The 26,279-nt window shown below is 42.9% G+C and overlaps 1 protein-coding gene across 1 annotated transcript in view; it reads left to right on the forward strand.

The window, feature by feature from the left end:
* Positions 1-25,230, forward strand: part of LOC144271838 (TGF-beta receptor type-2-like) — a 29,468-nt gene extending 4,238 nt beyond the window's left edge. The window contains exons 4-8 of the mRNA XM_077829426.1: positions 9,532-9,734; positions 16,790-17,604; positions 18,354-18,495; positions 20,931-21,058; positions 24,895-25,230. Coding sequence (XP_077685552.1) covers positions 9,532-9,734; positions 16,790-17,604; positions 18,354-18,495; positions 20,931-21,058; positions 24,895-25,077 — 1,471 coding nt within the window. The 3' untranslated portion in view covers positions 25,078-25,230. The remainder of the gene's footprint in view (positions 1-9,531; positions 9,735-16,789; positions 17,605-18,353; positions 18,496-20,930; positions 21,059-24,894) is intronic.
* Positions 25,231-26,279: the final 1,049 nt, after the last annotated feature.

Consider the following 26,279-nt stretch of genomic DNA (forward strand, 5'->3'; position numbering starts at 1 on the left):
TTCAGTCATGGCTTTAGCTCTTGGAATAATGCAGCCATCACAAACTAATATCAATCAAACCTCTGCAGCGTGGGGCACAGGTCACTTGCTGGAGGATTCTCTGCACCTTGAAGTCTTTAAACCACGATTTGCGGACTTCAATCGCTCAGACATAGGTGAGAGGTTTGTTACAGGAGTGGGTAGGTGAGATTCTGTGGCCTGCGTTGTGCAGGACGTCAGACTAGATGATCATAATGGTCCCTTCTGACCTTAATATTTATGAGTCTATGCCCTCCTACACGGTCAGGTATTTCACGTTTGATGGCTATATGGACAGATACAGACTTTACATAACAGAATGTAAAAGTGCCTGGAGCCAGTGCCATAACACTCGGCAGAAATTGTAGCCCTGCACCCAGACAGAGGATCCAATGGTCCCTTATGACCTTGGAACCTATGAATCTCCTATTCACGATATAGGGAAATGCAGTGATTGGCTGGGCCAGTCAACCTGTAGTTTCATATTAGCTAGCAGGTTGAGATGAAGGCTATGGGGAGCCTAGAATTTATCTCAACCTGCTAATTAGTGTCAAAGCTGCAAATTGCTTAGTCTTCACTATGGTTTTCCCTTCAGTTACCATGTGTTAGCTAACACGAGGTAAACACACACCTTTCTTCTAAGTGAAGACAAGACCTTAAAGTCTGAAAACAAAACTGAGTCTCTCTCTGGGGAACAGTAACCCTGAGACCTTTCATTGGCTCTATCAGGAGAAGCCCACAGTTGCCGGAGAAACCAAAACACCACCATTAATTGCCTCACATGGAATCAGACCGTAAATCCTTTGCAAAATCACTCATCTTGTCTGGTGAGGAAGTCACCTAGTGGCCACAGGATAACAGATCCTTATTAATAAATCACTAAGGAAGAGGTATGTTTCTGTGAGCTGTGACAGAGTCGGAGGTATGAAAGCCTGCCACCACACAGCCTCACCTCTCTTTCCTCCTCATCAGCATCTTCACTTGCCAGAAGTTGTTAGCACTTTATCTTATCCTGCGCTGGCAAGCTGTTAGTCTGCCACAGAGGATACAGCTTGTTCTGTTTTGTGAAGCTCAGATTTCCTGTGTGAAGACCCCCCGGAAGACATTGATCTCTCAGGGCTAATCAACTGAAGTCAATACAGACTCCTACTGACTAGAGTGGGCTTTAGATCCCATCTTCTGTTGACAAAGGAACATTTAAGTGACCTTTCCTCATCTTTTGTTTGGTACCCAGCTTTACATCAATAGTGTTTTCTCCCGTATGCTCCAGATGTAAGTGACAAGTTCACCCCCAAAATACAATCTTGTTCTCAGTGACCCAGAAGGAAGATCATTATTGTAACTTTCAGAATTATTTCCCTCAAGGTTATTGGGGGCCTCCTTGATGTGCTAGGTCAGGTGTCCTTTGGCATTCAGATTTCAGGATTGTAGTTCAGTTTTCCACATAGGCTAGTGGTTAAAAAAGAGCAGATCTGGGTTCTATCCCTGGCTCTACCACTGACTTTCTGAGATGTTGAACAAGTCATAGAACCTCTTTGTACCTCATTTACCCCACTTTGCGATCCCAGGATGGGAGATGCTTGCAAGTGCAGAACATCATGAGTGCAAAGGTAATTATGTTTATAGTTTCTTTATGCACAGGAACTCCCAGGATGCATGTCCTAGCCTCGTTTTTTCTAGGTCTCCATATAGTTTCCAATGCCTTGATGCCTGAAATCTGTTTATTAGTAAACACAGATTGCCATAGAGCAGCAGCCCAGTCCAAACCCAATGAAACAAATGGGCTTTGAAACAGGCATTCGGGCTCTTAGAAGCGCATTGCACTCACCCACTCTGGAGAGACGTGTGGTGGGTACCTTCAGTCTCCACCCCCCACGAGCGGGGAAAGCATCCACCTGACAGCTTGCCCATTGCAGGGTTTCTTTGCCACTCTTGGTGCTGAGCATGGCAGAGGCCCGTCTGAAAGAGTTACATGCTCACAGTCCTAGCAGCGGTAAATGTGACATGGAAAAAGCGCCTGTTTTCACTGGAGATTGTGGCACAGTTACCTCAGTCACTCTCGGGGGCTGGCTTTGCTTTGGCTTTTCATTTCCTTCCAAATTTGTGTTCTTGACATGCTGATAAAAGCTGGTTTTGAAAGAAAAACTCCAGAGCCCAAAGAAAACACGACGACTCAGTTTCGCGGTTAAGCTCTTCCCCCTGGAGATCGTTGTTAGTGCTCTCTGCAAAGCGCCAGGGACACACATCTAATTCTGGAATGCTGCTTTCACAGTTACTAACAGGAAACCATTCTATTAGCTGTTAAATAGATATGGCTCGATACAGCACACACACATGCGCCACCCATTAGAGCTGGAACAATCTCCCAGTTAATGGCTGCCAAGCGCCCACCCTCCGCTCCTTAAAAAAAAAGTCTGAGGCCTTATGAGGCACTCCAGCTGTAATGACCATATAGCAGGGTACCCCCATGGAACGAGGCTACTATTGCCATTCATGTTACTCACCATCCAGCCCTGTGTACATCTGTGGTGCTATACAAAGGACACTATTTTGCGCTTTGAGAGCACCGGCTATCTGAGGATCTCAGGGAACTTTACTGACATTTAGTTCACAATACCCATGAGATGAAATGAAGTACAGACGCACAGAGAATTTAAGTATCCAGATCACACAGGGAGTCTGTGGCAGAGCCAGGAATATTGTTCTGGTCTCCTGACTCCCATTCCTGTGTCTCAGCCCCAAGACCATGTTTCTGACCCTTATAACAAATACTGATATATGCACAAATTCATACTGTTCCCTCTCAGAGCAGTATCAAGCACCTCGTCTTCAAAAATCTTCACAAAGTTGCTCCTCCTCTGACCTCTCTTCTCTTACCCTGATCACCTTTTCACTTAGCCCAAGTTGCTTCTCTGGGGAGGTACTCCTTTGTATTTTTTGCCCACATCCACTTTCATACCTTATTTTGTTCTGACTGATATCCCAAGAATAATGCCACACTGTAGCTTCCAAGTCCCAGATCCTCAAAAGGTATCTAGGCTCCTAACTTCTACTGATTACCTTTGAGGATCTGGGCCCAAGTGACTACCTGACCACAGTGTCCTAATCAGATACTCTAGTGATGTAGGCCATGTACCAAGACAGACTCCTGTCCCTATCAGTCATTCTAATCTATATAGGTTCTCATACAATGTTTAGCAACCTAGTTTCTGAGCCCATGCATCCTCCTCCTAAAACACTTCTCCAAACCCACTTCTCAAGGTGCGTTACATTACTATAGTCTCTGATATTATTATTATTAAATTAATTTATTTCAGAAGTAACACTTGGTTACCACCAAGACACATGCACCAAGCATCCAAGGGCCTACATAACCATAAGTTCTCTTACCATTTCCTGTTTGTTCTCAGTTTAATCTAATCTTCATCTATATTGTAAAGCACTACATATATTGTGGTGATATACAAGCAGTAAACAATAACTAAAAATGGACCCAACCTATCGAATTTGGATCTAGATCTGAACTCTCAATGCCTGCACAAAGGATTTCCATTGAATTTAACAGGAACCCCAGATATTCTCTATAGAGCAAAATTTGTGGTACGTTAGAAGAATGTTTGACATCATAACATGACATAATATAGAATACTAATTTAAAATAAAACCTCAAGGAACAGACTATTGCTATAATAGCTTTGGCCCAATTCTGCCAACCTTATTCATGTGAGTTATTCCACTGAAGTGAACGCAGCTTCTTGAGTGAGTTTTCAGGATCAGGTCCTTAAATATTTTAACTATTCTTATTATTGACTAAAACAACACAGCTACAGGGTTTCAGAAAATTCATCAATATTTAATTCAAAATGCATGATGTTCAAACAAATGCATTAATTCCAGAAAGTAAAATCTCTTGAGAAGTCAATTACTACTGATATTATAATACGATTTCTATAAGAATGGCCATACTGGATCAGACCAAAGGTCCATCTAGCCCAGTATGCTGTCTTCTGACAGTGGCCAATGCCAGGTGCCCCAAAGGGAATGAACACAACAGATAATCACCATAATCACATACTGGGCATGCTCAGGGCCCTATTACCTGCACGTTATAATTTGGTCAAGCAAAAGGTCAAGACATCTCTAGAAACAGTAAAAAGAGTGTCCAAAGGCTAGTTATGTCCTCTCTAGAATGAAAGCCAGATATGGAATGGTCATTCAATGTTAAGCCCAGCAATACCTAAAGATGCAGGTAGGTGCCTAAAGACCTTTAAAAATCTGGCCCTTAGACACGTGAAAATATTCCACAAAGTCCCTGTTAAAAAGGCTGGCAATCTATGGTACTAAAAGTAAATGAACTCTGTCCATTAGAAACATTGTTTAACTGGAGCACTGTACAACTCTAGGATTGATTACATTGTAACACCTCATATAACAATGTCATCAAGAATTATTCCTCTGATAAGGTTTATTGCATGCATTTTCAGGGCATTGCTCACTGTATTACTTGGGTGTAGTTAAATGGTGCAGTCATGTTTAAAAAAAACCCAGTCATTGCCTTCCACATAGAAACCCACTGAAGGGGGAAATTCTCCTGGAACCTCCAACACATCAAGGTCTCAGTTTCCTCTGAATTGTCCCATTTTGAGTAAGGAGAAACAAGGATATTTGCCCCTTAAACCATGGCTGTTCTGAGATCCAGAGGGAAATTTCATTCTAAGAACCTCCACAACGTTCCCATCTTTCATGGCAGTACAGCTCTTTCCAAAGCCATTGTCCTTTGCAGGCCGTTGCTGGTGGCTATCCCTGAAGCCTCCCTCAGGGGATGTCTGGATGGCAAATACTAGGAGATAATGCTCAGAAGGGACATCACCCATTCTTTCTGCTCAGTAGTTACTCAGTACCTGAATCTGTTATGTAAACCTGGGCACAACACACATACTGGGCATGCTCAGGGCCCTATTTCCTGCATGTTATAATTTTGTCAAATCAAAAGGTCAAGACATCTCTAGAAACAGTGAAGAGTTATCCAAAGAGACTAGTTCTGTCCCCTATGGAATGAAAGCCAGACAGGGGGTGGTCATTCAAGGACAGCATGTTAAACCTAGCAATTAAACCACAAACTTTGGTGACCAAACTGAGGAAGAGTCCAGAAAATACCATTTATTGGCTCCACCTGAAAAAGAAGAATGAAATAGAAGTGCTTATCCAAGTACCTTTTTCTGAGTGAACATTTCTATCAGCTAAATTACTGGCACATCTTGGAGAGCAGAGATTTGGATCACCACCACCACTAGTTGCAGACACATCATCATCATCATCATCATCATCATGTATTAGTATCTCTTGGTGCTACCACAATACAATTGTTGGACCCTGCACAGCTTTCTCTTTGGGAACCTGTGACAGCTTTCATTTGCAGTGACACAGAAACAGTTTCTAAAAACTGAGCATAATTTATTTTGCACCAAAGGTTACACAGTGATTAAGAGAAGTAGATTTAAAATAGCAAAGAGACCCACTCGCATATTGACTTACCTAAGCTTAACCTCTCTATCTGTAGCTCCAGGGAGTCTGGTTTATTCCCCATCTTGGACTTAGGAGAAATGGCCCACTCTGTTTGCAGCTCTCTCACTGTCTCTGAATAGCTCAGTCACACAGTCAGCCTTTTCACTAATGCATGCTGGCCAGCTTCTCACAGCTCACCACACACCCCAATCCCTACCTTTTCTAGGTTCTGTGAGCTTTTTGAGTTCCCTTTGATCTCAAACTTAGCCTTGGGAAGGGTTAAACTTCCTAGCCTGGACGGAGCCAGCCATTGTTACCTTAACTCCTATGTTCTGCCGCCATTAACGGCCCAGCCATTGTTACTTTAAATCCTTTGAAGCTATGTATGGGAGGCTGACTTTACCTCTATCATTGTTTTACCTTTCCTGCTAAGCTCTGTAACAGCCTCCTTTGATTTAGCTCTGTGCAGTCAAGCAGGCTGCAGTACAAAACTGAACTGGGAAACGAAGTCACACAATATTCAGAAGAGATAATACAGACATTTTCTCAGCTTTTCACACATGGAGCAGCTACAAAGAGTTGGGCACCAAGCGTGTCATTCCAGCAGACCTGGTTTCGAAGCAGGATCATGTAACAACAAGTATCAATCTCATTATAGTCACCAGAAGATATTTGACCACATCAAATAATGCCATACTACCCATGAAATCTGCCTTAGTGAAAAGCTCCCTCTAAGGGAAGACCATGTGCTGGAATAATACTTTACATTACAAGTAGGACTGTCAAGCAATTAAAAAAATTAATCGCAATTAATTGCACTGTTAAACAATAATGGAACACCATTTATTTAAAGGTTTTTGGATGTTTTCTACATTTTCAAATATATTGATTTCAGTTACAACACAGAATACAAAGTGTACAGTGCTCACTTTATATTTTTGATTACAAATATTTGTACTGTAAAAAGCAAAATAGTATATTTCAATTTGCCTAATACACGTACTGTAGTGCAATCTCTTTATAATGAAAGTTGAACTTACAAATGTAGAACTATGTACAAAAAATAACTGCATTCAAAATAAAACAATATAAAACTTTAGAACCTAGAAGTCCACTCAGTCCTACCTTCTTTGCATTTTGTCAAATCTGCTGTGAAAGTGTTCTTAAAACAAACGTGTGCTGGGTCATCATCCGAGACTGCTATAACATGAAACACATGGCAGAATGTGGGTAAAACAGAACAGGAGACACACAATTCTCCCCCAAGAAGTTCTGTCAGAAATTTAATTAACAATTTTTTTTTTTTAAGGAGCATCGTCAGCATGTCCTCTGGAATGGTGGTCGAAGCATGAAAGGGCATATGAATGTTTAGCATATCTGGCATGTAAATACCTTGCGATGCCAGCTACAAAAGTGCCATGTGAATGCCTGTTCTCACTTTCAGGTGACATTGAAACTAAGAAGCAGTCAGCAGTATCTCCCGTAAATGCAAACGAACCTGTTTGTCTTAGCAATTGGCAGAACAAGAAGTTGGACTTAGTGGACTTGTAGGCTCTAAAGTTTTACATTGTTTTGTTTTTGAGTGCAATTATGTAACCAAAAAAAATCTACATTTGTAAGTTACACTTTAATGATAAAGAGATTGCACTACAGTACTTGTATGAGATGAATTGAAAAATACTATTTCTTTTGTTTATTGTTTTTACAGTGCAAATATTTGTAATAAAAATATAAAGTGAGCACTGTACACATTGTATTCTGTGTTGTAATAAAAATCAATATATTTGAAAACGTAGAAAAACATCCAAAAATATTTAATTTCAATTGGTATTCTATTGTTTAACAGTGCGATTAATCGCAATTAATTTTTTTAATTGCAGTTAATTTTTTTTTAGTTAATTGCATGAGTCAACTGTGATTAATCAACAGCACTAGTTACAAGCCATGAATGCAGGGCACTGAAAGAGCTCTGAATATAGACTATGCAAATTCACAATGCCTCAGTAGACTTTGCAATGGTAACTAGATCAAGTCTTGGACTCACTGAAGTCAATGGCAAAACCCCCATTAACCTTGATGGGACCTTGATGTGGCTCCTTTCCCGTGGCACAGAGAGGAGTCCCTTTGAGTGGAGGCACCAAGCACCAAGAACAGAAGCCAGGACCTGAGCCATGTGAGGAGAGGGGAGAAGCTGCTCCAAATAATAATAGTGATAGTAAGTACCAGGGCAAGAAAAGGAAGGAGGCTTAAGCCACAGCTTGGGGGGAAGGGCTACACACAGATGTACCACTATATTTTCTTTTCTACAAAAATCCCCAAAAGAAGTTGACACAGTAACTAAGTATGAGAGAGAAAGAACATTTAGTGGTGTGTCACAATGAACCAGGCACATAAATGCTGATTTACAACCTAATTCAGACGGGTGCTAAACAGCAATGAGTTGGAGTTCAGAACTCTCAGGATCAGATCCTACCATCATAGTGAAAATAGGCGGACCACATTTAAAAGCTCACTGCTTTGTACTGTCAGGAGGGGTCCATGGACTATCGGAAGAGTTGCACCATTCAATCAATATGTGAAGGATGCAGCTTCTTCCTTGAACTTCTGGAATCAATGGACTAGATCCTCAACCTGACGTAAATCAGCTTAGTTCCATTTAAGGCAAAGGAGCTACCTGATAACCCCACATTGCATTACAGATAATTAACCAATGAGTAATCTACTGATAACAGCTGGATTCTTTGCCCCATATCCTGCTATTGATCTCTATTGTAAATTTCCCATTGACATACAAGAAAAGTAACTTTTTTTCAACATCTTTCTACACCAGTGGTTTTCAACCAGGCATACACATACCCCTGGGGGTATGCAGAGATCTTCCAAGGGGTACATCAACTCATCTAGATATTTGTCTGATTTTACAACAGGCTACATAAAAAGCATTAGCAAGTCAGCAAAAGCTAAAATTTCATATGACACCTTGTTTATACTGCTCTATATATTATACATTGAAATATAAGTACAATATTTATATTCCCATTGATTTATTTTACAAGGATATGGTAAAATTGGGACAGTAAGCAATTTCTCAGTAATAGTGTGCTGTGACACTTGTATTTTCATGTCTGATTTTGTAAGTAAGTGAGGTGAAACTTGGGGGTATGCAAGACAACTCAGACTCCTGAAAGGGGTACAGTAGTCTGGAAAGGTTGAGGGCTATTGCTCTACACCAGGGCTCTCAAACTCAAGTCACCATGAGAACCACATGAGGACTAGTACATTGACCCAAGGGCTGCATCACTGAAACCTTTTCATACAACGATACAAAAGTATAGTCAAAAATGAAAAAAATGAAGAGTAATATAGTATGCTATTAAAAGTTAATGTATTAACTTTTTTAAAACTGTAATGCAAAACGTCAGTGCTAATTTTGACCATCATTTCAAACCCCCCATTCCAACCCCTTCCCCAAATCCCCCACCCCCACTCCACTCCCTCCATGAGGCCCTAACCCTTCCCCAAAGTCCCTACCCCAACCCCTTCCCCAAAGTCCCCACCCCAACTCCACCCCCTCCCTGCCCCTATTCCAACCCCTTCCCCAAATCCCCACCCTGGTCCCGACTCTTCTCCGCCTTCTCCCCTGAGCACACAGCATCCCCACTCCTCCCTCCTGGAAAGTCCTAAGCACCACCAAAACAGCTGTTTGGTGGTGGGAAGTGCTGGGAGGTAGGCGGAGGAGCGGGGAGAAGAAGGGGGTACAGAAGGTGATGGGAGCTTGGCTGCCGGTGGAGTCAATGCCTATGGCGGGCCGCAGTAAATAACTCCGCAGGCCACGTGTTTGAGACCCCTGCTCTGCACCATACCCATTACAAAAAATCCATACATCACGTGGTATCAAACTAACAAGCAGCCCAGGTTTGAGATGATTTTATCATACAGGGCGATTGTATATTTTTTGGATGCAGAGATTTTGGCCTGATGCATTGTTGATTCCTTGCATATTTTCAGGAAGCAAGACAATGACAGCATTAAGATCAGCACTCTGTGCCACAACCCACAGCTCCCAGTAGAAAATGTAATGGTTCCAAATTACAACACCTCACGGTGCATCATGACCCATCAGTCTAGTGAGGAAGGAATATTTTACATCTGTGGTTGTGTGGATGAACAGGAATGCAACGATAAACTCATATTTGAAAACCACACCAATGGTGAGTATTTATTATTATTATTTAAATGACGGCATGTCACTTTAAAGGTGCACTACTCCCACTGGAAGCCGCAGCCCTCCGCACTTTTGAAATTCAGATTAATAGGTATTAAGATCAGAGAGGACCATTAGATCTTCTACCCTGACCTCCTGAATGTCACAGGCTATAAAGTTTCATGCCGTTATCCCTGCACTGAGTCCAATAACTTGCACTGGACTAAAATAGATCTTCCAGAAAGGCATCCAGTCTTAAACTGAAGTCATCAAGAGATGAAGAGTCCACCATTGGCCTGTGTTTCCTGTGGCACAAGGGGCTCAGATTAGAAACTGAAAGTCTGAGGCACCCACACTTAGTCAACACTTCTGAAAATTGTAGCTACAATAAGTCATGAAATTCTAGAGCAAGTTCTACCCAGATACACCCATGAAATCCCACTGATGTCAGGGTGTGTCTTCACTTCAAAAAAGATAGTGTTTTTAAAAACCACAGAATAACTAACATGTGTGACTTATTCTTTTTCTAAAATCCCCGTGGAGACAAGACACTGTAGCTTTTACTGTAAGGTAGCTAGGGGAGGTCAACACTAAACCCCTGACTACAGTTCACCTCACCCAGTTTACTTCATGGTACAACTATAGAGCCTTGTCTCCACTAGGATTTTAGAGCAGGATTGCTCGCACACATTAGTTCACCTTTTGGGGGCAAAGCCTCACAGGAATTGCCCAGGTGTAAATGAGAGCAGAAAAAAAAGTAACTAACCTTTTATAACTGTTGTTCTTCGAGATGTATTGCATATGTCCACTCCACTCAGTTGCTGGAAATTTTTTTACTCAGTGGTACCTGTGGGGGCAGCTCAAACACCTTCTGCAGCCGTGTGATGCTGGGGATGGTATAAAGGGCCCAGATGACCCTTTACCCACTCCATTCCTTCTTTCCGGAAACTCCAGTGCCAAGGGGGGGAGGGTGTTGTGTCATGGAATGGACATGTGCAACACATCTCGCAGAACAATTATGAAAGGTTAGTAACTGTTTTTGCTTCTTCAAGTGATTGCACATGTGCATTCCACTCTTGGTGACTGCCAAGCAGTTAAATAGGCTGGGGAATCAGAGTTCATGGTCACAAAGACTGCAATACAGATCAACCAAATTTGGCATCATCTCTTGAATACTGAATGGCGGCGCAATGGCAGGAGAAAGTGTGCACAGATGACCTGGTTGCTGCTTTGCTAATGTCCAGGATACGGATCTGCACTGGAATGCTGTTGAGGATGCCTGATATCTTGCAGAGGGGGCAGTCAGCTTGTCTGGGAGAGAGACACCTGCCAGATCATAACACATGTGGATACAAGAAGTTATCCGAAATGAAATTCTGTGTGGAGATTGAAAGACCTTTCAATTCTGTCCACTATGGCCATGAACAGTTGGGTGGGCCGCCAAAATGGTTTGGTCCTGACTATGGGCTTGGCTATACTTGCAGATGTAGAGCGCTTTGGGTTAAACCAGCTTCGTACAGCGCAGTAGGGAAAGCGCTGCAGTGTGTCCACACTGACAGCTGAAAGCGCACTGGCGTGGCCACATTTGCAGCACTTGCCGCTGCATTGGGAGCGGTGCATTATGGGCAGCTATCCCAGCGTTCAAGTGGCTGCAAAGTGCTTTTCAAATGGCGAGGGTGGAGTGTGTTCTGTATATGTGGGGGGGAGCAACAGTGGGTTTTTGGGGTGCTGAGAGTGTTTCAGCATGCTGTCTTGTAAGTACAGATCCCGCCCCCCCCCACCCCAAAGCAAACAGCTGTTTGTTTTTTTTTCTCAGCACTGATAAGCAGCCAGCATGCCGCAGAAAAGGAACTTTGAAAGGGTCCCTTCCGCATTCCTGACGGAGTTCACAACAAAGACAAGAGAGGCCACTTCAGTTAATGGGATTATGGGACGTTTCTGGAGGGCAATCAGAGCGCTGTAATGCAACTCCTCGTTCATACGGACGCTGTAGCGTCTTACCCAATACGCAGCACACCTTATCCCTCTCGGGGAGGTGGAATACCAGCAGCGCTCTAGCCAGGGAGTCAGAGCGCTCTACGTGCCTTGCCAGCGTGGACGGGGAGTGAGTTAGAGCGCTCTGGGCGGCTTTATTGCGGTATAACGTGCAAGTGTAGCCAAGGCCTATGTAAATGCCAGTGCTTGTCTTACGCCCACTGTATATATCTGTTGCTCCTCCCTATTTGTATGTGGTTTGGGGTAAAATGCAGGAAAGTAAATTGATTTATTGATATAAAAATCTGAAACTACCTTAGAGAGAAACTTCAGAGGAGGGCATAAGTACACCTTCTCCTCACAGGAGACACTGTATGGTGGTTCAGATGTAAGAGAATGCAGTTCGGAGACTCTTCTAGCAGAAGTGATAGCAATTAGGAAAACCACCTTCCAGCAAAAGGTGTAGTAAGGAGCATGTTGCAAGAGGCTCAGTTGGTGGCCCCATAAAGTTGAGACAAAACGAAGTTCAAATCCCAACGGGAAATGGGTTCCCTTAGTTGAGGGTACAATCTTTCCAGTCCTTTAAGGAACCTAATTGTCATATCATTAGGAAAACAGAACAGTTATCTACCTGAGAGTGGAAAGCTGTCAGGTGAGTCTTAATAGAGAAAATCCCTAATAACACTAACTATGAATTTTTAGAGTAAACAAATCATTTTTAAGAATGTAAATGATGCTAAATTTGCAGGTCTTTACAGTTTCCAAAGCCAAATATAGCAGGTACATGAATTTCAGGGAGCTGGGGGAGGAGGGGAAGAGAAGTCCAAAGCAAAGTCCAAATGCTGATATCTGCGTATATCATTTTACACAAAAATAGTGACTGGCTCTTTGGAAATGCCACTGCCACCAAATATTTTCACAAAACGTATTGTGTTGCCAAATGATATATCAAAATGTTATAAATTGAAACAATAAGGTTTCAGACTAGTCAGTCATAGAATCATAGAAGATTGAGGTGGAAGAGACCTCAGGAGGTCATCTAGTCCAACCCCAACTAAATCCTCCCAGCCAGGGTTTTGTCAAGCTGGACCTTAAAAACCTCTAAGGATGGAGATTCCACCGCCTCCCTAGGTAACCCATACCAGTGCTTCACCACCCTCCGAGTGAAATTGTTTTTCCTCATATCCAACCTCCCCTACTCGCTCCTTGTTCTATCATCTGCCACCACTGAGAACAGCCAAACTCCATCCTCTTTGGAACCTCCCTTCAGATAGTTGAAGGTTGCTATCAAATCTCTTCTCACTTCTGCAGACTAAATAAGCCCAGTTCCCTCAGCCTCTCCTGTGCCCCAGATCCCTAATAATTTTTTGTTGCCCTCTACTGGACGCTTTCCAATTTGTCCACATACTTTCTGTAGTGGTGGGGCCCAAAACGGGATGCAATACTTCAGATGTGGCCTCACCAGTGCCGAATAGAGGGAATAATCACTTCCCTCAATCTGCTGCCAATGCTCCTGCTAAAGCAGCCCAATATGCCATTAGCCTTCTTGGCAACAAGGGCACACTGCTGACTCTCATCCAGCTTCTCGTCCACTGTAACCCACAGGTCCTTTTCTGCAGAACTGCCACTTAGCCAGTCGGTCCCCAGCCTGTAGCGGTGCATGGGATTCTTCCGTCCTCAGTGCAGAACTCTGCACTTGTCCTTATTGAACCTCATCAGATTTCTTTTGGCCCAATCCTCCAATTTGTCTAGGTGACTCTGTACCCTGTCCCTACCCTCCAGCATATTTACGTCTCTCCCCAGCTTAGTGTCATCTGTGAACTTGCTGAAGGTGCAATACATCCCATCATCCAGATCATTAATGAAGATGTTGAACAAAACCAGCACCAGGACCGACCCCTGGGGCACTCTGCTTGATACCAGCTGCCAACTAGAAATCGAGCTGTTGATCACTACCAGTTGAGCTCGACAATCTAGCCAGCTTTCTATCCACCTTAAAGTCAATTCATCCAATCCACACTCTTAACTTGCTGGCACGAATACTGTGGGAGACCATATCAAAACCTTTGGTAAAGTCAAGATATATCACTTCCACTGCTTTCCCCATAGCCACAGAGCCAGTTATCTCATCATAGAAGGCAATCAGGTAATTGCTCTTCTGCTTTTATTTATCATCTGCCCATCTTGCCAATGACAACTTTGCAAGACCCAGACTTGATTCATCTCCTTACAAATGGTTTATATCTTCTTATAGGATTTTAGAAGATTGTTTGCATTTTGTTTTTTCAAACTTTAACCTTAAATATTAGAGACACAAAATCTGATTAAAGACAAATGATTATGAAGGAAATGACTAAAGCAGATAAGCATTTTTCCAAAGCAATTTTCCATTTATTTACAGTCTTAGGGCCAGCCTTCATTAAGGAAATCTGGGACTCCCAGTGTGACACTGCACTAGTGTAGAAGAAAATTTGCAGTGGAATGATTTACTCTGGTAATTCGCTGGGACTAAGCTACACAAATGCAACATGTCTACACTGGAGCTCATCAGTGATCCCATTACATGTGCAGATGGGTCATTTCCTCTCCTCCCCTCCCACAAGCTATGCTTGAGAACCCCAGCCTAGGAAGCAAGGCGCTGGTGGTGGAAATTGAAATGATGCATTCAGAAGATGCCATTTCTTGTTAAATATTGAGGTGACTTTTCAAAACGTTGTGCTGATGGAGCTTGGCCTAGGAGTTCGAATTCACATCAGACAGGGATTGAATTAAATGCCCAGTAACACACTGCAATATTTGGTTTTCAACGTGCTGCCTGTGTTTTCAGAAAAAAAATCTACACATTTAGTGGCCACACTCACATCTGGGGATTTTGCAGCATGGAGGAACATCATTGTTAAGGAATTGGCAAAAGTTATGCTCACAGCTCTGACTATTTGTTAGCAGGATTCATACATGTAATTCCCTTAAAAAAAAAAAAAAAAACACCCTGAAAATTCTTTACTCGCACTCTGTTGAACTTCAGCTTTTCAAAGAAGTGATCATATACATCGGGTAAACCCTTCAGAGCAGTAGGTGATACCCACGCCTAGCACTTTCCAAAACCAATATATTCCTGGGTTAGTTATCGATTTATAGCCCTTTGGGCTGATCTTGTGGTTTGAACCTGATGCCTATTGTAAAAATACTTTCACAGCTTTGCAGAAATTAGCTGCAACGGATTTTTTTGGAATTTGCCAAGTAAAACAAGCCAAGGGATCCGTTTTTCCAGAGCCTGAATTATAAACTGTACACGGAGGTCAAAACAGCGGGGATTTTGCTTAAGGAATGCATGTTATATTCCTTCCCCTCAGTTATTGTACTTGGCAGAAAAATATCTGAGTAAGATTTTACTTGAATATCTCTACTGAAGTCAGCATTTTTACTCCAGGAATTGCAAACATCAAAGGATCAGCTAATTATATGTTGTGTGAGGGTCTTCTTCAAGTGATCTGAATGCTGAGAGGGATTTTTTTAAAAACATTCTTGGTCAATATTTGGGTGAAACGTTTTTGTTTTTCATATTTTGTTAAAAGTTTTCTATGGGCAGTCAGACCCTCAGCCACATTAATCTCAAATTATATTCATTCACACTAGCAGTAATGCCAGGAACTCACTCTCTCTCTCTCATCATTCTGATTCAGATATCTTTGCTCATTTTTAATAGCGCCCTGCTACAAGAGTAGATTCACTGAATTCAATAGAAATACTGTGCAGTAAGATACTCCTCAGTTAATACTGGCAGAATTTAGCCCGATATAAGACTGCATCTAATGCACTGACAGAAGAGTCTCGTTCTCCATTCCACCTTAATCCACAGCTTTATCTCCATTAACAATTTACATTTGATTAGAACACCATTGGTTTTGACTGTTTTGCAAAGGGCTTCTGTTTATGAACCAGATTCCCAGATCCAAACTATCCCAATCTTTGAGGTGTTCAAAATGCCAATCCAGACTTTCCAGCTTTGTTTCATTATTGGCTTTCAGATCACTGGACGATTTGTGCACATAGTTTATAATAAATCAGTTTTAATAGGTCCAAGATGTTGATGAACTAATATACACATGGGTGGTGTGCACACTGCATAATCAAAGGATGTAGACGAACCAACCAACAAGATTTCCTGACGTGACCTCAGTGAGGATGCTGCATATCAAGGCCACTTGGGACTTCACGGAGACAGCAGGGATAGAACCAAAACTCTTCTCTTGATTAGTGGAGCAGTAGAAATATGCTGGGCTTTGTGTGCAAGTAGTCACAGGTTGAATCCCACCTCATCTGTTACAGAGAAGATGAATGTTCTCATACCTTGAAATTTGGTGAGCAAGTATGGCCTAACAGAACACTGGACTGGGACCCAGGTGCCCTGAGTGCTATTCCTGGTGCTGCCACTGGTCTGCTGGTTGACTTTGTCACTTCACCTCTTTGTACCTCAGTTTCCCTATATGGGAATAATGATACTCACCTCCTTTGTAAAGTGCTTTGAGGTGTACTGATGAAAAGTGCTATATAAGAACTCAACATTATCATCTTACAAGAAACCTCTACCATTTGAGCTAAGACAGCATAGGTACTGGAACTAGGGGTGCTGCTGCACCCCCTGGCTTGGAGTGGTTTCCATTAGATATAGGGTTTACAGCTTGGTTCAATGGCTCTCAGCATCCCCACGATATACATTGTTTCAGCTCCCCGGTAAGACAGAATTTGCTAGCTTACAAGACCTCTGGCCAACAGTTGAGCAGTTCTGATTCCATCCAGTAGAGAGCAGTGGGGCACATACACTCACTGAGCTAGTGCATGAAAATACTAATTTTTGGAACCCTCACCATGTTGCACAAGCTAAATGTAAGGCCTAAAACTAGCTGACAGCATCCCTTTAATAATCAGAGAGAGGTGAATTCTTACCCTCAGAGTTACGGGCAGCGTGTGTTATGTCCTTGGCAATACTTAGTTAACTAGCTCCCATTTTTCTCCCCAGGCACTACCAAAACTAGCTGTTGCAAGTATTTTATAGCAGCAGATTCTTATTCATTTTCCTTTCTGCAGGATACTCCATGCTGCAGAGCAAAGAGGTCATTCCTGTAGCAGCAATAAGCCTGCTCCCCCCTCTGCTCGTGGCTGTCATGATAACGGTGATATTTTACCTCTGCCGCACCCAGAAGCGGAGAAAGAGAGCCAAGGACTGGGGTCAAAAGCACACACAGCACCAGGCTTTGCCCAAGCCAGGAAAAGCCGCTGAGGACGATGAGAAATTATCTGTGATGACAGATGACAATCACTCCAGCATGAACTTCACCTGTGCCAACAGCATCAACCATAACACCGAGCTGCTGCCCATTGAGCTGGATGAGATAGTGGGGAAAGGCCAGTTTGCCGAGGTCTGGAGGGCCAAGCTGAACCACACCACTTCAGGGCAATACGAGACAGTAGCTGTTAAGATTTTCCCATGCGAGGAATATTCCTCTTGGAAAAACGAAAGCCAGATCTTTACAGATGCCAGCCTCAAGCATGAGAGCGTCCTTCAGTTCCTTACAGCAGAGGACAGAGGGTCTGGGCCCCGGAAGGAATACTGGCTCATCACTGCCTACCATAGCAGGGGCAACCTGAAGGACTATCTGTCCCGACACATTCTGAGCTGGATAGACTTACAAAAATTGGCCAGCTCCCTGGTGAACGGCGTGGCCCACCTGCACAGCGACTACACTGCCTGTGGCAGGCCAAAGATCCCAATCGCTCACCGGGATATCAAAAGCACCAACATCCTGGTGAAGAGCGAGTGGGAGTGCGTGATTTGTGATTTTGGCATTGCTCTAAAGCTAGACCCTTCCTTAACAGCGGATGACTTTGCTAACAGTGGGCAGGTGAGCGAAGCCAAAGCTGGGTTATTGACTTAACTTTACAGAAATTCTTGGTGTCACTTAACAATACATCTCAAGTATTCCATAAGCTGAAAACCACATGCTGCCAAATGCAAGGCTATGCTGGAAATGAGACAGAGTGTGTGGGGAGAGGGGAAGTATGAGAACTTTATGAATTCACTCATATGCCATTTAGATTTAAAGCAGAAATTTAACAAACTAGAGTTGCTCATCTGATCAATGTGCTCAGTCTTGGACTGGGATGTGTTTAGGCATACCTGCAAACCATGATGCTATCTTTAAAATTACACGCAAACGCAGTACAGTCATTGATCTTCTTCAGGCCCCAGGGAGGGAGTTTAGATGTTTCATTGCATAGTAATGTTTAATGATGATGATAACGCACAAACTATCTACTGTAGCTTTTCTAAAAGAGCTGGTGCAGGAGTGAGACTCAGATACCCTGTGATGGGGCCCACCTGCGGAGTCATTAGGCAAACAGTGCGTGGTCATTGAACTCCCTGTGGCTGCTCATAATGAAGCTGAACAGGAGGAAGAGAGGTTGGAAAACCATCTTATATACTCCTAGTGCTTAGCAGTTGGTGTTAGTTTGCTCCTGAGCAAGAACAATCAGGCCACGAAGATGTTTCAGTGTTTTTCACCTACTCAACTCAGTTGTAACGTGGCAGGTACTTACCATGCTGCAGCTGCTCTCAGATATATTTGCTAATCTCTCTTCTTTTTCTGGCTAGGTTGGCACTGCCAGGTACATGGCTCCTGAGGTTCTAGAGTCTAGAGTGAATCTGGAAGACCTGGAGTCCTTCAAACAAATGGACGTCTACTCCATGGCCCTGGTTTTATGGGAAATGGCCTCCAGGTGTGAGGTTGTAGGAGGTAGGAAAACTGCATAGTCCCATGTATTCCCTTCTTTCTAGAACCAAAGGCCATACAAGCTAGCCCCAGCATTTTTGTAACTGAATCACCTTTAGACAACAGTTTCCATGCTCTCTTCCCACCAAGCAACAATCAGTCCATTACATCTCCCATTGATACAATCCTGCTGCTCATCTCACATACAGCTCCGTCTTGGATGCTCAGCAGTTCCTGAGGGGTGCTGGGCACCAATGGAAGTTAGATTCTCCAGCACCTGGTAGGATCAGGCCTGCGATCTGCTAAGCATTCCCTGCTTGCTACATGCCAGCTGCAGAATGGTCTTCAGGCACAGGTTCTCAGAAGCCATGATGGTGTGCAGGATAAACAAATGCCCATGGAGAAAAGAGCAGGATCTCCACGTTAGTTCCCCATTTTTGGAGGCTGTTGTCCATGGTGATGGAATACTACAAAGGGGAGGGAATGGGAACAAGAGAAAAAGGTGGGTCTAAAAAGAGCTCCTGGGTGAATCCTAGCCCCACTGGAATCAATGGGAGTTTCCCTAATTGACTTCAGAGGAGCCAGGATTTTATCCCACGCCTCCAAGCAGGCCCATAACCAGCCAAGTAAACATACCTACGTGCACAGAGCAGAGCCCTGCAGGGGCACATTCCTGGTGCTCCTCCCAGTTTCTAAAAATGACATGATTTTGACTAGAGACTGATGGGATCCTAGGGGCTCTCATCCCCCCAAAATGTGAAGCACCCAGTGAAGACTTCGGCATTTCAGAAGGCAGATTATACACGTGAGTGCAGACAGTGAGCTAGCCTGGGAATTAACTAGCTCACCAGAGGGAAGTTATGTTCTATTAAAACAACAACAAACATATATCAAAGCCACCAGGCCCTGAATATACACATTTCCCATCAGCCAGGCACATAAAAATATTGCAAACTGCATTAACAACGCAAAAAAAATAATTTATATTATATATATATATATATATATATATTAAGAACCAAAGCAGGCTCCCCGTCCCTTTAGACAACACCATGAAGCTCATCTACCTCCCATCCAAAAGCTTCACAAGCTTGGGCATCTGACCCAGTCATGTCCCCATGACATTTTGATCAGTATCTATTTCATTGTCATGTCCTGGCACCAATCTTTCTGTACAACAATTGAGTATGATTCTTAAGTTTTCTCCTTTTCCTTCTCTGCCTGTCTTTCCTTCAGGCTTTCAGCTTTCCCCCGTTTTCCTTATGATTAATCCCCCCCCACCTCCATCCAAGTCTCCCCATTCGCCTCAGCCCTCTCTCCCCGCTATCCATACCCCCTCCTGCATTCTCTGAGCTCTCCTGACCTCCTTTTATGCCCCCACAATTCACTCCAGTCCCCTTTCCCATGCCCTGTGCAGGGAGTGGAATGGTTCCTGGAACAGAGGAGACTCTCACATCAAAAAAAGAGGACCATTGCTAGGATCTGGGATGGGAGAAAGCAATGGAGATCCTACCCTCCTCTTTCAGCAATCCCTACACAAACCAAGGGGTAGCAAGAAATGCCATTCTTTGCCATGAAAGCTGCCCGAGAACCCTCCCCTCTGCTACACCACAGAGCAAAAGAGAAAAAGGCTCACAAGGCTCACATAAAAGGGAAAATGAGTCTGACTTACAATTGCTGTGGCATCTAGAAACCTCCCACCATTCCCCTTTTTAACTTGATACACACGGATATAAAAGCACCTCAAAAATCTGAAAATTAAAGGCTGAAGCGAGTCACTGTATCTTAGACCCTTCCTGACAAAAGCTTAGCTGGCAAGAAGAGTTTTGCACCGTATTCTGAAGGGTAAGTCTCTCAACTCCCCCATGCCACATGAGGTAGCTATTTCCACAGCTCTGGAGTCTCCATCGGGAACACTTCCCGGTCTCCTACTCTCAAGAGGGCACATGTACAGTCTGTGAGTGGGTCTCCGCTCCCAAAGTCACTCCCTGAAAACACTAACCGAATCTGTGATGAAATAGTGCCGTCACAAGGAGGCAGGAGGCCAAAAGCAAAAAATCCTTTCCAACGAAAAGATTCTGAAATGTTTTAATTTTTTTTTTTTTTTTTTTTTTTTTAAGAATCAGTGTTTTCTCCTCCTGCCTTTTCATTTGCAAGTCCACTGAGGTCATGTACAGCAGGGGCTGCTGTCATGTTTTTGCAAATTTAAATTCAGTGGGGGAAGGGGTCATTTTAAGTTAATGATGAACCAAAGTTAATCCTGAACCAAAACCCTGCTCCAACACTCCTGACCTTTGAGGATATTAAGCTCTGCATCCAAACTTTGTGGCTCTAGACCGGTCTACAAAAATCATACTCTTTCTGGTTCAGTGCCATGGACAGCAGCCAGATCAACAAACACATGCATACCACCAAACCATGAAAGACATCCGGTAATGCTCCTTTGATTTATCACTTAGAGATAAAAAGTTACGAGCTACCTTTTGGGTCGAAAGTCCAGGAGCAACCCTGTGTGGATACCATGAGAGACATTGTGCTGCACGGCAGAGGGCGCCCAGAGATACCTTGCAACTGGCTAGTGCATCAGGTAAATACTAAATCAAAGAAAAGACTATAGCAACCCAAGTCATCTATACATTGTCCTGACTTGGAATGGACATGATTATTCTTGAATGACAATATCAGTATATCTATGGTCCAAATCACCTGAATCACAAAGACACTGGAGGAAGGAGGTGTTTCATAATTGCCTAGGTAACTTAGGAACTCCTAAATCATGTAAGCACTTTTGAAAAAAAAATCCCACCCCTATTCTGCAACTTAGCTCATTTGAGAAATAGACTCGATGTTAGGAGCCAAAACCTATAGCTCAGAGCAAGTCACCTGTACACACTGTGCAACTGCTCACTTAATTCACAGGGTATTGGTTTCTGCTTCCTAAATGGAGGTCCTCTAAACCCACAAAGAGTTTTCAAGATGGCCACACACACAACACTTGCAGAATAAAATTTGAGCCCTGCATTTGCTACATTTTGCATGAGCCTCTCTAACAAAACACTATTTGTATAAACACTCGTAGGAATGGAAAGAACCATGCTGTAAACAGTGTCAAAATGAATCTGTGGCTTCTAGCTGGAAGAAAGTTTGTGAGCACATTTTTGGCAATGTTCACTCAGCTGCTATAACTTGCATTTGAAGCCAGTCATTAGCCCTCAAATCTCACAACTATGTTCTTTAAATTTTTGAACATAGGGTGCAGATTTGCACTCTACCTGCTTTTAGGTAAAATTTGGAACTGCAGATAAAATATGCACCTACTTGAGGCTATGCCAAGCTAGATTCCAAAGGCCCAGCTCTCCCTCGATTGATTTTTATTAAGCTGAAAAAGTGTTGTGTTTCAGATCATGATCCTTATCTTCCCCTGGCACATTAGAGTTAGTTCTCCTAAAATGTGTGTGTGACAGCCACCTGCTGGGAGGAAAATAGAACATGTGTTTATTCATTCTACAACTATTTCCCACCCCACTACCACCAAAGGTCCTGTGATGTCAGGGTCGGGCCTGATGGCTACAGGAGAGTAATAGAAGGCAGATGTATTAGCCCCAGGTTAAGTAGGTCCCTTTTCCCTGGGTAAGGTAACAGGGCAATCAGGAACCTTCTGGAGACAAGACAGACAGGCTGATTAGAACACCTGCAGCCAATCAAGAAGCTGCTAGAATCAATTAAGGCAGGCTAATCAGGGCACCTGGGTTTAAAGAGGAGCTCACTTCAGTTTGTGGTGCGCATGTAAGGAGCTGGGAGCAACAGGCGCTAGGAGCTGAGAGTGAGAATACATACCATTGGAGGACTGAGGAGTACAAGCATTATCAGACACCAGGAGGAAGGTCCTATGGTGAGGATAAAGAAGGTGTTGGGAGGAGGCCCTGGGGAAGTAGCCCAGGGAGTTGTAGCTGTCGCACAGCTGTTCCAGGAGGCACTCTAGACAGCTGCATTCCACAGGGCCCTGGGCTGGAACCCGGAGTAGAGGGAGGGCCCGGGTTCCCCCCAAACCTCTCAACTCCTGGTCAGACACAGGAGGAGTTGACCTGGACCGTGGGTTCACAAAAACGGTCAAACTGAGGGCTGCCGTGAAGCTTCAAAGTGAGCAAATCCGCCAATAAGCGCAAGACCCACCAAGGTACAGGAGGAACTTTGTCACAGTCCTTACTACTTAGAGGAACATTATCCGTTTGATACTGAGAGACTGGCACAAGTTACTCATTTTAATGGGAGTTACCCACAACCCTCCCATGAAGAAAAAATGAGAACAGGCTCCAAGTTCAATGCACTGCTCAAAATGCCAGCTCCTTTTGTCCTGACCATTTTAGGCTGAGATTATCAAAGGCACCTAAATGAGTTAGCCACCCAGATCTGGTGCCTAAAACTCCCTTAGACTGTTGGAAATTCCAACTTTAACGTAAAGCTGTTAAAACAACCACAGACAAATTTACTACCCTATATTGTAAATGTGACATGACTGAAATGTAAAATCAGGTTGAATTTAAAAAAATATATATATATATATATTATATATATATATATATATATATATATCTAGTTGTGCCATTAGAAAAGCAAGAAGAAACTTTTTTCAACTTGCTTCTTGTCCTCTTAGCCTAGAAGTCGCCTGTTTTAAAGGATCTAATTTATTTCTAAACTAACTTTTTTTAAAAACAAAATGTTTATTGCAGGGTAAAATAAGACATTCGGGAAAGTGGTAGATAATCTACTACTTAATCAATACAACCAGGACAGATGGCAAAGCTGGGTTCTATCTGTGAAAACTTTATTAAAAGATTAGGTTGAAATTTGTTCATTGTTAAGTGAATCTAAATCTTTTCAGTAAGACAAATACATGAATTATTTTAGGAAGTATTGAAATGCGGTCTCTATCACTTTAAATAGACAACTCCATTCTCTCTAACTTTTGTCATCCCAATGTATATTCCTTAATCGGAAGAGAGAGACTGGTCTGAGATTTGTGTGAGGGGTCAGAAAAGGATATAGAGAGTATTGGAGAAATACTTCAAAATATAATACTTATCTTTAGCATTAGGGTCCTTGAGGTTTTTAGCGATATTGTAATTGTGAATGCACAGAATACACAAATCCATTGAAAACTGTGAACATGTTTTATTTAGAAGAATTTCCTCTTTCCAATAGTGTCTGTTGCAAATTTGACATGATGATGTAAAATGCAGTAGCACGAATTAGGAATTGTGGGGTGAAAGGAAGGTTAGACACAGCTTCTGTGCAGTTGTTAGCTCACAGAAAAAATTATTGGCCAGTCAACTGCCATTTTATTTCTACACCTGACAGTTCTGGTCTCTTTTTAAAAGCACTATAGGATAAAAAGTAATCGGCTGTACAGAGTTTTGGCTATTATAATGGAAAGACTAATGTGCTAGGGAGTGCACTGACAAGCCTGGGTGAAAAAAGTATTTCCTCTGGTGGTCAGTAAACAAACTTTTTGCTTGTGTATCACTATGTTCTTTGGCATGATTTCCTGGGGAGAAAACGGCAGTACAGCACACTGGATTTTAAAAAGGGTAAGTTTAGGAAAGACGAACTGCTCTGGTAAAGTCATTTCTTCTCCACACAGAGAGGCATCGTGCTCCAGGGGATGCGTCCCAGGAATGCATGTCAGGAGACTTGGGTTCTAGTCTGAGCTTTACAGCCGGCCTGCTGTATGACCTTGGGCAAGTCACTTCACCTCTCTGAGCCTATTCTGCTACCCACCTTCTGAAGGCTCCAACCCCCTAGACAAAACAGATGAAAGGAGACTAAGGGAGTTGAGCACTTAACTCCCTTAAGCGCCTTTAAAAATCTCCCTCTTAGGTTATAAACTTTGAGTCAGTTTAGCTATGAGACTAGGTAATGCCTAGCACAGTGAGAGGCCCCATCTGAGATAGGGACTCTAGGTGTTCCTGTAATACAAATATTAAGTAATAATTAGAATGGCAGCATTTACCACCAGTTATGACCCAATAGTATCTGTGAAACCGCTGTTTCCTGTGTACTTAGAATGGGAAATAACTGCAGTAACATTAAGACAATTACAGGTTTCAGAGTAACAGCCGTGTTAGTCTGTATTCGCAAAAAGAAAAGGAGTACTTGTGGCACCTTATAGAGACTAACCAATTTATTTGAGCATAAGTTTTCGTGAGCTACAGCTCACTTAATCGGATCCAATGAAGTGAGCTGTAGCTCACGAAAGCTTATGCTCAAATAAATTGGTTAGTCTCTAAGGTGCCACAAGTACTCCTTTTCTTATTGAGACAATCAATCACCTAAAGCACCGTAATCCTAGAATTTCAAAATGTGGATTTCCCATGCCTCTCTCTCCTGACCCTACAAACCTGATCTCAGATCATCTCGTTTCAGGGAATGCACTTTCTGTGCGACACCATCACAGAGTGTTGGGACCATGACCCCGAGGCTCGCCTTACAGCCCATTGTGTGGCGGAACGGTTCAATCTGATGGCACAAATGGACTGTGATGACATCCTCAACAACAATACAGACAACGAAGGCAGCAAAACAGCCCCTCTAAGTGGGGAACAGTGACGGGAATAGAAATACCCAGTGACAGGAGGAAATGAAAGCCTCGTATCAAAAAGAAACAAGGAGATAAAAGACAAACATGTGGCTCTAAAAAATAAACAAACAGACCTCAATTCATCTTCCTAAAATGAACTAAGAGCTAGTTTATAACTTATTTATCGGAACCTTTCACTCCATAAGTACAATGCAAAGAGCCCTGGGATCAATACTTTGGCTAAAGTGCCACATTGTTTAGAAATTTATTATTTTGTACTTAGTGTACAATGTTAATACATTTTCTTTATTATTTTAAAATTAATGTTTAACCTTTATTAATAAGCACCTGGATTCCACCTCTATTCCTTTAAGTTTATTTTTTTCATGTTCATTCTTGCACCACTGAGCTTTACCCCTAATTTTCTAGCCTTTCAAACCTCAGGTGTTAGACAGGAGCTCATTAAAACAGGCATTGTCTCCGATTACCCATTCAGAGATCAGCCAGCCCTTTTCATATTGCAAGGAGATACCTGAAATTAGATTAGCAAAAGCCTGATTGGCTTTAACACCAACGCATCTTTTTCCAATGTATAATTCCTGGGAATACTTGACTTTTCCAGCTGTGTGTTAAGAGTACAAAGTTACTTGGCTAAAAAAACGAACAAGAACAATTCAGAGAATGTGGTTCAACTCTATATAGCACTTATGCGGAATGTCAGCTAAGTATTAATTTCAAGTCACATGTCTCCTGACTCCCAGCTATCTTCTAAATCAAACTAAAGAAGATATATTGTAACAGCACGTGCACTTTAACGGTGATATCGGCAGGATGACTGGGGAGAATGTCTAGTTCATCACATAGATGGTTTCCATCTCCATCTTCTGTGATCTAAGAGTCAAGTGGCAAATGACATGAAGGTTGGTGGGGCTTGGACCTTCCTTTCCAATTACAGCAATACTGTGTTGGGCTCCCCCCCTCTACTGGAAAGGCTCTTAGCTGAATGGCAGAAGATAAGGTAAGTCACGCCCCACTTCCAAACCTCTTCGTTGACCCAAACCCTGCTCCTCTCCTCCACACACACACTCCCATGCACAGCGAGGACTGAAAGGCAATGAGAAGAGTGTGGCTCTGCTGTGCAAGGAAGCCTGCAAGCTCTGGCACGATAAAGTCATCTCCACGAAGGCAATGTATGGGGTGGCATTCAGAGGGGCACGTTGCCCATAAGTCT

The sequence above is a fragment of the Eretmochelys imbricata genome, chromosome 11 (genome assembly GCF_965152235.1).
Source record: "Eretmochelys imbricata isolate rEreImb1 chromosome 11, rEreImb1.hap1, whole genome shotgun sequence".
Taxonomy (NCBI): Eukaryota; Metazoa; Chordata; order Testudines; family Cheloniidae; genus Eretmochelys; species Eretmochelys imbricata.